This window comes from Jaculus jaculus, chromosome 18, assembly GCF_020740685.1.
Source record: "Jaculus jaculus isolate mJacJac1 chromosome 18, mJacJac1.mat.Y.cur, whole genome shotgun sequence".
NCBI lineage: Eukaryota > Metazoa > Chordata > Mammalia > Rodentia > Dipodidae > Jaculus > Jaculus jaculus.
This window is the reverse complement of record NC_059119.1, coordinates 37,443,960-37,456,334: the sequence shown is the minus strand read 5'-3', so window position 1 is coordinate 37,456,334 and position 12,375 is coordinate 37,443,960. Positions and strand designations below refer to the sequence as shown.

General features: G+C 45.0%; 1 protein-coding gene across 1 annotated transcript in view; it reads right to left on the bottom strand.

Moving 5' to 3' along the window:
* Mfap5 (microfibril associated protein 5) overlaps positions 1 to 9,003 on the bottom strand; it is a 32,577-nt gene extending 23,574 nt beyond the window's left edge. Inside the window, exons 1-3 of the mRNA XM_045137657.1 lie at positions 8,723 to 9,003; positions 7,968 to 8,027; positions 5,868 to 5,903 (exon numbers count right to left, since the gene is read on the bottom strand). Coding sequence (XP_044993592.1) covers positions 5,868 to 5,903; positions 7,968 to 8,025 — 94 coding nt within the window. The 5' untranslated portion in view covers positions 8,026 to 8,027; positions 8,723 to 9,003. The remainder of the gene's footprint in view (positions 1 to 5,867; positions 5,904 to 7,967; positions 8,028 to 8,722) is intronic.
* Between the last annotated feature and the right edge of the window lie 3,372 nt (positions 9,004 to 12,375).

Sequence of the window (12,375 nt, the reverse complement as noted above, 5' to 3'; positions counted from 1 at the left end):
TCAGAAAAAAAAAAAAAAAAAATTATCAGACAGGCATGGTGGTGTATGCCTTTAATCCCAGCACTTGGGGAGAAATAGAAGGATCTTTATGAATTTGAGGCCACCCTGGAGCTACAGAATGAGTTCCAGGCCATTCTGGGCTAAAGTGAGGCCCTGCCTTGAAAGAAACAAAAATAAATAAATAAATATGTTATGAGTATGCCATATGGAAACACTTCTTCAGTAGCTAATTAACATATATGTTATAAAAAAGAGAGTTTGGTAACAAGTAACCTATGGGGGTGGACAATGCTATGTGCAGAAGACGTAGATTGCTACAAGAAAATTTCAGTGCAAGAGGTGAGATACATTCCAGTGAGTTATCTGTTGGGAGGCTCTTGATGCCCCCAAAATATTACAGGCATTTCCAAGACTCTGTTTGCCCACCAGAACTAAATGGTAAGATCCTATTACTGAAGACTTCATATGTCTGGGCTGCAGATCACTGAAAACTCAAGCTGAGTTAGCTAAAAGCCTCCTCCCTGTTAACTAGCTGTCAGGATGCTACAAAGAGCTATGTAGCCTGTAGGGGGAGAAAAATCATCTACAGTCTTAACCATCAATGGACTCTGCAACTTTAGGCCAGTGAGTCCGAATGTGCTAACTGGTACGATGGCGGCGAGTCTGTAATGAGGGAAACCAGTTGCTTGCTGATTGGACTTGCGATCCACTCCACAGGTGGGAATGCCTGCCTGTACTGAAAACCAAATTAAGCCTAGGGCTGGGGAGATCATAAGCCCTAGGGGAAACTACTACTATTCTTACTGGTATAGGGATTCTTATTCTCTCAGGGATGTAAATTTGGCATCAAGTCTGAGTGGACTAGATTGACTATTTCAAATGTATATGGAGACTTTTGTTTAAAAAGGAAACAAGATCTGGTGGTCAATTGACTTCTTGGTGAGTCTAAGCTTTTTGAAATTCAATCTCTGGACTCTGTTCTCTGGACCTGTCATTAGTGATATTCTTTTTTTGTTGTTTGTTTGTTTGTTTGTTTGTTTGTTTGTTTGTTTGTTTTTCAAGGTAGGGTCTCACTCTCGCCCAGGCTGACCAGGAATTCGCTATGTAGTCTCAAGGTGGCCTAAAAGTCACAGCGCTCCACCTACCTTGCCCTTCTGAATGCTGAGATTAAAGGCATGTGCCCCCATACTTGGCCACATTAATGATCATCTTTTGGGGCCCGTAACACTGACTAACCGCATACAAAATGGTGACGAACTCCTAATTCCTATCACTAGAACTTGAGACCCTCTGGCCTCAGTCTGAGATTACAGGCATGTGCCATCGCGCTTGGTTCTAAATGTGTATATGTACATATTTCTTCATGTGTAATGTGCATGTGTATGTGAATGTGTGTTTGTGGGGGGTGTATATGTGCATGCACGTGAGCATGTGTGTTCATACATGTGGAGTCGTGGAGGCCAAGAGGTCAGCACTTAGTGTCTTCCTCAGTCACTTTCTACCATATTTTTTGAGACAGGGTCTTGTACTGTCCCTGGAGCTTGCCAATTCAGCCAGACTAGCTAGTCAGCAAGCCTCTGGGAGCTTCCAGTTCTTCTCCTCCCAGCACTGGGACTGTGGGCAAGCTCTGCCTTGCTAAACTTTCACATGGGTGCTGGGGATCCAAACGCAGGTCCCATTGCTCATGCAACAAGCCCTGTAGTCACTGAGCCATCTCCCCGTCCTAAAGTACATATTGTCACTGCACATATTTAAAGTGTATAACATACTTTGAAATCCACTACATGGGCTGGAGGGATGGCTCAGTGGTTAAAGGTGCTTGCTTGCAAAGTCTGCTGGCTTGGGCTTGATTCCCCATTACCCATATAAAAGCCAGACACGGCCGGGCGTGGTGGCACACGCCTTTAATCCCAGCACTCGGAGGCAGAGGTAGAGGATCGCTGTGAGTTTGAGGCCACCCTGAGACTCCATAGTGAATTCCAGGTCAGCCTGGGATAGAGTGAGACCTTACCTCGAAAAAAAAAAAAAAAGCCAGACACACAAAGTGGTACATGCGTTTGAGCTCATTTGCAGAGACAAGAGGCCTGGGATACCCATACTCTTTCTTTCTCATTCTTTCTCTGTCTCTCTCTCTCTCTCTCTCTCTCTCTTAAGTAAATAAGTAAAAATACTTTCTTAAATAAATACATATACAAAGTGAAATGATTACTATGGCCAAGCAGCCATAGTGTGTGTGTGTGTGTATGTGTGAGAAAGAGAGAGAGGGAGAGAGAGAGGGAGAAATAAGAATACTGACATTAGGGCTGGAGAGATGGCTTAGCGGTTAAGCGCTTGCCTGTGAAGCCTAAGGACCCTGGTTCGAGGCTCAATTCCCCAGGACCCAGGTTAGCCAGATGCACAAGGGGGCACATGCATCTGGAGTTGGTTTGCAGTGGCTGGAGGCCCTGGTACGCCCATTCCCCTCCCTCCCTCCCTCCCTCCCTCCCTTCCTCCCTCCCTCCCTCCCTCCCTCCCTCCCTCCACCCTCTCTGCCTCTTTCGGTGTCTGTCGCTCTCAAATAAATAAATAATATTTAAAAAAAAAAGAATACTGACATTAGCTGGGGTGGTGGTGCACCTTTAATCCCAGCACTTGGGAGACAGAGGTGGAAGAATTGCTGGAAATTTACAGCCAGCCTAAGATTACATAGTAAATTCAAGTCAGCCTGAGCTGGAGGGAGACCCTACCTAAAAAGTAATAATAAATAAATAAAATGGCATCTATCATGTTGGAAAATATCATTTAAATACTGTATTTTGGGGTTGGAGTCTCACTCTAGCCCAGGCTGACTAGAACTTACTCTGTAGCTCCAGGGTGACCTGACAGCAATCCTCCTACCTCAGCCTCCCAAGGGCTGGGATTAAAGGTGTGCACTACCATGTCAGGCCTAAATTGTTTTTAATTTTTCATTTATTTATTTGCACTCAGACAGAGACAGAGAAGACAGATAGAGAATGGGCATGCCAAATCCTCTAATAACTGCAAATGAACTCCAGATGCATGTGCAATTTTGTGTATCTGGTTTTATGTGGGTGCTGGGGAATCTAACCCAAGTCATTGGGCGTTGCAGGTAAGCACTTTAACCTCTGAGCCATCTCTCTAGCCTCTGGACTAATTTAAATAAATAAATAAATAAATAAATAAAAAATACTGTATTTAAGCCAAATGTGGTGGCACATAGCTTTAATTCCAGCACTCAGAAGACAGAGATAGGAAGATCGCTGTGAGTTCAAGGCCAGCCTGAGACTATAGAGTGAGTTCCAGGTCAGCTTGGACTAGAATGAGACCCTACCTCGAAAAAAAAAAACAAAAAATAAAGTCCTGTATTTAGAAAATATTCATGTACAATTATCCTTCAATGCGGTGTACATTCATAATCCATTTTCCCACTAGAGGTCAGCAAATTCTCATAGTTTACTTTGATTTTTATCCCCAGAGTCAAAAGGTCAGATTTAAATCCTGTGAGGGGTTGGAGAGATTGCCCGCAGTTAAAGATGCTTATTTGTAAAGCCTGACAGCTGGGGTTTGATAAAGCCAGATGCACAAAGCGGTGCATGCATCCGGAGTCCATTTGCAGTGGCAAGAGGCCCCAGTGTGCCCATTTTCTCTCTATCTCCTTACAAATAGAAATAAATAAAAAATAAAATAATTAAGCCAGGCGTGGTGGCACACGCCTTTAGTCCCAGCACTTAGGAGACAGAGCTAGGAGGATCGCAGGTCAGCCTGGGCTAGAGCGAGACCCTAACTGGGAAAACAAAACAAAACAAATTAGCGGGCTGGGCTGGGGGTGGCGGACCGCCCCTAGGACGTGTTTCTTAGGGTCTGGGGTCACAAGACCACGACCTTCCCCGACACCGAGGAGCCCAAGGCTGGAGCTGCAGCGCATCGTGGACGGCGAGCTCCAGCTGCAGACCGACGACCAACGCGGTGCGAGATGGCCAACTCCTTGATGATGGGGAAACCTGGGCCACAGCCAGACAGCAAGACCCCAGGCCCCAGCCGGAGCGGGCCTGACCTTGGGGGAGACGATGCCTTCCAGGCCCCCGCACAGAGCCCTTCTCCCGCCCTCCCGAGCTTCGGGACTCCGGGGGCAGCGCCCGTGAACGAGCTGTGCAGTGAGGCTCCGCGCGCACTTTGAGGCCCATCTCCCCACTGCCACCGCCGGTAAGAGATGTGGGTGTCGGCCTGCGTGGTCTCTGGTCTTTCTGCGCCCTCCTCCCCAGCTCCAGGCGTCAACCTGGGATGGATCCTGCTCCGTCTCCCCCACTTTCTGGCGCTTGCCAGATTGCCTGCTAGGCTGTCCAGCTGAAAACTTCTCCCCAGACTGCCACTAGCGCCAGCCAGCCACAGCGACTGAGAACTCAAGATCCAGAGCCCGAGCCAGCCTGTCTGGACAGGGAAGAGTGATTTCCCCATCACACTAGCCCACCACGCCCAGGGGGGCGTTTGTCCTGCTCCCAAGTCTTTTCGGGTGGCAGAAAAGGCCATTTTAAAAGCAGGTTTTGTGAGAACCCTAACCTAGAAGACTTAATGGGTCCCCTTCCCAACCACTTGCAGATTTTGGAGACCTGTGATCAGGATTAAAGATAGCTCCCCATCCATTTCTGTATTTCTACACCAAGAAAGAAAGAAAAGGGGAGGAAAGGGAGAGAGAGAGGGAGGAAAGAAGGAAGGAAGGAAAGGTATACAGACCCAACAAAGAAAAAATTTAAATCCAGAGAGAACACCATTTTTTAAAGCCTGTCAGATGTTTTATACATAAAGTTACAAAACTGTAGGAGAGATGAGATACAAGCAAAACATTCCATAGTTGTTTCTGTGTTTACCTTACCATTTCCAGACAGAACCAAGAGAAAGTTATCAGACCTGACAAGTGATGACTTTGGGGTTGGGTGCTGTGGTCAAATCCAGGGCCTAGAACAAACCCGGGAGCCCAGCCCAACCCTGAGCCTCTCCTTCTTTAACACTCAGAAGCACTCTTCTTTCGAGAAGCTTTGTTGTCTTTATTTTTTATTTTTTAAATTGTATTTATTTATTTATTTGAGAGAGAGAAAGAGTGAGACAGAGAGAGAAAGAATGGGCCAGCCAGGGCCTCCAGCCACTGCAAATGAACTCCAGATGCATGTGCCCCTTTGTGCATGTGGCTTACTTGGGTCCTGGGGAATCGAACCGAGATCCTTTGGCTTTGCAGGCAAACACCTTAACTGCTAAGCCATCTCTCCAGCCCTGTTGTCTTTATTTTTACCTCTTGAGTTTATTTCTGGTTTTGTTTTGTTTTATTATGTTTTGTTTTGTTTGTTTCTTTGAGGTAGGCTTTAGCCCAGGCTGATCTGGAACTTACTTTGTAATCCTGGGTTGACCTCAAACTCACAGTGATCCTTCTACCTCTGCCTCCTGAATGCTGAGATTAAAGGCTTGCACCATCACACCGGTCTGACAAGAACGTTTTGTTTTTTTTTTTAATTTTTTTTTGTTGTTTAATTTAATTTATTTATTTGAGAGTGACAGAGAGAGAAAGAGGCAGAGAGAGAGAGAATGGGCGCGCCAGGGCCTCCAGCCACTGCAAACGAACTCCAGACGCGTGCGCCCCCTTGTGCATCTGGCTAACGTGGGTCCTAGAGAATCGAGCCTCAAACCAGGGTCCTTAGGCTTCACAGGCAAGCGCTTAACCGCTAAGCTAAGCCATCTCTCCAGCCCAAGAATGTTTTATGAATAGAAAACTCCACAGATAATAGCGAAATCAATCTTATTTTTCATATCTTGCTAATTACATGCATGTTATCCTGATAAGAACTCCCAACAGAACCCATGCCCAACCCTTCACCTACCTCCTCGTTGACCATTGACTGGTAGCAGTAGCCAGTCTGTTGCAAAGGAAGAAAAGGGATGTAAGTAAAATAACTCCATGCCCCATTAAGTCTTTATGAGATGAGCCAGAATATGATGCATAATGTCTACATGTTATCTTCTGTGATTTATTCTAGAAGTTCAATGCAATTCAAACTACTAATGCTATGCACAAGACTATGAGGCATAAAACCATTCTAGAAAGACAAGTTTCTGACAACAGAGTATGCTGTGCTCTGCCTTGCTCGGGCTGCTTTCTTGTCCGTCCACAGAGATCCAACAGCATTTCTAGCATGTCCTGTCCCAGTCCCATGACCTCCCACTGAGCAAGGCAGAAGAATTATTTTGTCACTCTGTCCCTGACAGAAAGAAAATAATAAAGTGGTAAATTTCCTCTTTCATCTTTTCTTTCATATTTTTTTTTCAAGGCATGATCTCATGATCTCACTTCTAGCCTCAAATAACCTGGAAATCACTCTGTAGACCCAGATTGGTCTCATGGCAATCCTCCTGAAGCCTCCTGAATGCTGAGACTAAAGGTAAGTGACACCACACGTAACTTCAGTGGGATTTCTTAAAAGTTCAAAGTTACTTTCTGTGACTAACCTTTGAGCTATAGTCTTTGAAATGTATAAACATTATTTTTTCTTTTGTAAGTGTAGCATATGTTTCTTGCATGCATGTGAACATACTTGTGTGTCTGGCCATGCAAGTGTATGTTAAATGTTAATGAGCATATTTCGCCAATTTCTATCAGGCTTTAAGGTTTAAACTGGGTTCAATTTCTTATTTGGTAGTCTATATGTTTGTGATATAGTTATACGTGTTAGTTTCTTATTTCTTTAATTCCTTTGTTTACTTTGACATTTGTATATCTTCATATATCTTTTGGTGGTTAGTGGGCATGCATTTTAATAAGAAATTTTAGTTTTGAAAGGTAAGAGTCTCACTGTAGCCCAAACTGACCTTACCGTGTAGTCCCAGGCTAGCCTCAAACTCATAGCAATCCTCCTACCTCTGTCTCCCAAAGGCATGCATCACCACCCTGGCCAATTTATTTATCTCATTTATTTATTTGCACATAAATGTGTGTGAGTGTGTTTTATGGGAGTGCCAGGGTCTCTTGTTTCTGCAGACCAACACCAGAGTTTGCACCATTATTTGCATCTGGCTTTACATAAGTTTAGGGAATTGAACCCATGTTGGCTTTGCAAGCAAGCACCTTCACCAGATGAGCCATCTCCCCGGCCCTAATTTTTTAAACTTTTTTATTGACAACTTCCATAACTGTAAACAATCTCCCATGGTAACTCCCTCCCTCCGCCTAATGAGAGGCCCGAGACCTGAGCTCAAGCACTCATGCGTGCAGGCAAGCCTTTCACTCACGGAGCCATCTCACCAGCCCCCAAATATATTTTTATTTGCACTTGTGTGTATGCAAGTGTAAGTGCACACATGCTAACAAATGCCTGTCCTGCTGCTGTGTGCTGCCTGGGAATTGAATCCTGGCCAGCAGGTTTTACAGACAAAGCACTTTAGCCACTGATCCAGCTCCCCAAGCCCCACTCAGATGTATTTTGATTTCACCTTTATTTTTTAAAAAAAACGTTTTACTTATTTATTTGTGTATGTGTGTGTGTCTAGGTGTGTGGCATGTGTACACATGTGTCCATGCCAAGGCCTCTTGCCACTGCAAACAAATGCCAGATGCTTGCACCACCTTTTGGACCTCACTTTATGTGGGTTCTAGTGAATTGAACCCAGGCCAACAGTCTTTGCAAGCAAGCACCTTTAACCACTTAACCATCTTTCCAGCTCGCTTTCGTCTTGATTTTATAATTTTCAAGATCCATAATTCTAAGTCTGAGGTCGCCTCTAGCCATGTTCTGCCTTTTTTTTTTTTTTTTTTGACACAAAATGTGTTCTTTCTTTTTTTCAACAGCAGTTGTGGAGCTCAGTAACAAGCCCATCTCCTGTCAGCCTCCTCACCTCAGTCCATCCCACCCGCTAACGCAGAGCCCCCCACGCACAGAGCTAAGGAGCTGCATTGTAGGGAGGAAAGAATCAAAGCAGGGACTCACCGGAGGGGACGAGGAGTGCAGTGAGAATCAGCAACGCCTTGCAGCCAAAGAGCAGCATATCTGATGGGGTTGCAGAAGAGAAGAAGCCACGGTGCTCAGAGACAATGACACTTCACATCGAGGACAAACCACCTCTGCAGTTGCTGTCCCTTTGTCACCCTAGGATTCTTCCTGTTTCTCCTTATACCAGATGCCTTTTTAATTCATCCACCCAAGATGTATTTCTCTCTCAAATTAATTCTTTTTGTCCACTTACCGTTATTCTCATTTGTATTATATTTTTACAAAGGAGATGGAGCCTCCTTACACAGTCCCGGCTGGTCTGGAGCTGCTGAACTCAAGCTACCCTCCTTCCTCAGCCTTTTGGGTAAGAGAAACTGTAGGAATATGACACAGGACTTTCACATTCTCTTGTTTGAGTTCTTTCAAGGTCGGGTCTCATTTTAGCCCAGGCTGCCCTGGAACTCACTCTGGAGTTCTAGGCCGGCCTTGAACTCACAACAACCCTCCTACCTTTGCTTCTCAAATACTATGATTAAAAGGTGTCACCACCAAGCCTGTCTTTTCTCATATCTTCTGCTCATCTTGGTGCCTCCTCTCATTTGAATATCATGCATAATCATGGTATCTGCTCAATTGTAATTGACACTCCCCATTGTTCCTCTCCACCCTTCAGGGCACATACACACATTTATACACATGCATAGACATACATTCCTTCTGTCTGTGAAAAGGTTTTGTAATGAACAACTCACTGTGTACAGTGCTCCACTCTGTCCACCGAGTCCTCTGGCTGCTGGACGTGTCTCCGTCCTTCTCACACTGCCCCACTTAGGCTTGGGAACGAGATGAACACAGCCACACCCCGGGAAGGATTTCAGATTTGGCCTACTCTGAACAATGAGATGAGGGAAGCAAGGGAGGGAGGGAGAGAAAATACCAAGCTAGAGGCGTAGAAAGCAGTGTTACAATAAGGCTGGAATGAGAGAAAAGGGCGATGGGGATTAGCAGTCACTCACACCCTCATTCCAAAGGTTACAAGCACACTGGTAGACAGCTTCTGCACCCTGACAGGGCTGGCGGGTACCGCCCTTGCATTGTTTCACTGCGGCACCTTGCCAGGCTGACTCCCCTGTCTGTCTCCACTGATTTTCTTCCATACTTGAATCCTCTCTCTCCCTCCCTCCCTCTCTCTCTCTCTCTCTCTCTCTCTCTCTTTCTTAATTTTTTTGTTTATTTTTATTTATTTGAGAGTGACAGACAGAGAAAGAGGCAGATAGAGAATGGGCGCACCAGGGCCTCCAGCCACTGCGAACGAACTCCAGACCATGCGCCCCCTTGTGCATCTTGCTAACGTGGGTCCTGGGGAATCGAGCCTCGAACCGGGGTCCTTATGCTTCACAGACAAGCATTTAACCGCTAAGCCGTCTCTCCAGCTCTCTCGCTCTCTCTCCTTCCCCTTCCCCGTTTTCCTGTCCCTCTCTCTTCAACTTACTTTTAAAAAATTTATTTGTGAGCAGAGAGAGAATGGACATGCTAGAACCCCTTGCCACTGCAAATTAACTCCAGATACAGGTACCATTTTGTGCATCTGGCTTGAAGTGGATACTGGAGAATTGAACCCAGGCTGGCAGGCTTTGCAAGCAAGTGCCTTTAACCACAGAGCCATCTCCTCAGCCCTTGTTTATTTTATCTTTTTGTTTGTTTGTTCACAGTATGGTCTCACTCTAGCCCTCACTGTGGCCACAAACTCACAATGATCTTCTTACCTCTGCCTCACCAAAGTTGAGATTAAAGGAGTGCATCACCATGCCTGACCAACCCTCATTTTTTTTTTAATTTTTATTTATTTATTTATTTGAGAGCGAGAGACACAGAGAGAAAGACAGATAGAGGGGGAGAGAGAGAATGGGAGCGCCAGGGCTTCCAGCCTCTGCAAACGAACTCCAGACGCGTGCGCCCCCTTGTGCATCTGGCTAACATGGGACCTGGGGAACCGAGCCTCGAACCGGGGTCCTTAGGCTTCACAGGCAAGCGCTCAACTGCTAAGCCATCTCTCCAGCCCCCAACCCTCATTTTTAATTTATTGTAGTTTTTCTCTATTATAACTATTTTATTGATTTATTTATTTGCAAAGAGAGTGAGAGAGTGCACTAGGGCCTCTAGCCACTGCAAATGAATTTCAGATGATGCACCACTTTTTGCATCTGGCTTTACGTGGGTACTGGGAAATTGAACTCTGGCCATCAGGCTTTACAGGCAAGTGCCTTCAACTACTGAGCCATCTTTCCAGCACCTTATTTTAGTTTTACTTGAGGCAAGATCTTGCTATTTAGTCCAGGTTGCCTCTAACTCTGGATCTTCCACTTCTTCCTCTTGAGTGCTGGAATTATAAATGTTTTGCCATCATATCATACTTTTTATTTTTACTTTAGACAGAGCAAGACAGAGAGAGAGGGAGAAAGAATGTGCATGCCAGGGCCTCAGCCACGGCAATCGAACTCCAGACGCTTGTGCCACCAAGTGGGCATGTGAAACTTTGTGCTTGCCTCACCTTTGTGTGTCTGGCTAACGTGGGATTTGAGCATTCAAACATGGATCCTTAGGCTTCTCAGGCAAGTGCCTTAACTGCTAATCCATCTCTCTAGCCCTCACCACTACACTTTTTGATTTTTTTCTTTTTCTTTTTCTTTTGCTTTTTTTGTTGTTGTTGTCATTTTTGAAGTAGCCCAGGCTAACCTGGAACTCACTATGTAGACTCAGGCTGGCCTTGAACACACATTAATTCTTCTACCTTTGCCTCCCCAGTGCTGGGATTAAAGGCATGAACCACCACACCCAGTTCTATTTTCTTTTTTCTACCTTCCTTCCTCTTCCCTTCTTTTGATAGGGCCTCATGTCGCCAAGGCTAGCCAAGGATGAATTTCTGATCCTCCTTCCTCCACTCCACCAACTCAAGGGCTGGCATTACAGGCAGGTATCATCACGCATGCTGTGAATCGCATCTAGCGCTGGATGCTCACATCTAGGCAAGCACTCTGCCAACTGAAGTACAGCCCCAGCCTCTGTCTCCAACAGTGACACATTGCTTGGTATCCTTACTTCCTTTTATTTCTTTCCTCCTTTCTTTTTTTTTTTTGGAAGCAGAGACTTACTCAATAGTCCTGGTTTAGCCCGGAATTCACTGTGGCTGGCCTCCAACTTGTGGTGGTCTTCCTGCCTAAGCCTCTCAAGTGCTAGGATTATGGGTTTGCACTACCACCTCCAGCCTTTCTTGACCTACACATCTTTCCCCTTAGAATAATCTATTTATTCTCATACCCAAACAAATACAAATGTTACATGAGGTTTGTCCAAAAGAAACAGTTGAGGCATTTAGAACTCTCCAGAATCTTTTCAAATGTAGAGGAGCTCCAGGAGAGAAGTTGCCGGCCTTATTCTGTCAATGGCATTGTTTACACTTTTGCTACAAACTTAAACTCTAGAGTCTTAAGGATGCTGGCGCACAACTTTAATCCCAGCACTGGGGAGTCTGAGGTAGGAGGATGGCCATGAGTTTGAGGCCAGCCTGGGCTAGAGTGAGACTCTGCTGCAAAAAACAAACAAGAATGTTAGACAGCCAGTCATGGTGGTACACACCTTTAATTCCAGCACTTGGGAGGCAGAGGTAGGAGGATCACTGTGAGTTCAAAGCCACCCATAATGAATTCTAGGTCAGCCTGGGCTAAAGTGAAATCCTACCTTGAAAATAAAAAAAAAAAAAGAAGTCATAAGAATCGAACCCTTGGCCATCAGAGTTTGCAAAGAAAGTTGAAAATGAAGCTCATTCTATTCCTCTTTTCTTTTCATATTTTCCTCAGGTTATATAATATGCAGATAATACTCTCCAATCCAGGAATCTGAAAGACTATTGTTTGCTCTCCAACACACCAAAAATGGATAAACCACTAAAACCACCTAACTTTAGAGGGAGTAAACTTGCCTTACAGAAATTCAAGTCTGAGCCAAGTATGGTGGTGCACACCTTTAATTCCAGCACTGGGGAGGCAGAGGTAGGTAGGTTACTGTGAGTTCAAGGCCACCTGAAACTACAGTGAGTGACATGTCAGCCTGGGCTACAGTGAGACTCTACCTTGAAAAAGAAAAAAGGAAAGAAGTTCACGTCTGAGGACTGTTTGGCCTTACAGGCAACAGAAATATGTTGTTTCCAGTTTCTGCTAGCACCTTTAATTCTATACCATTAACCTTCCTGACAGTAAAGTTAGAGAAGAATGCAGGAAGCAAATAGTATTACTAAATTACAGACTAGAAGGAAGAAAGAGTACATTATGGAAGGAAAGAGAAGGAAGGAATGGTAAGTTTAGTTGATAGGAAGAAAAAGCAATGTACATAGTCAGATATAAACAAA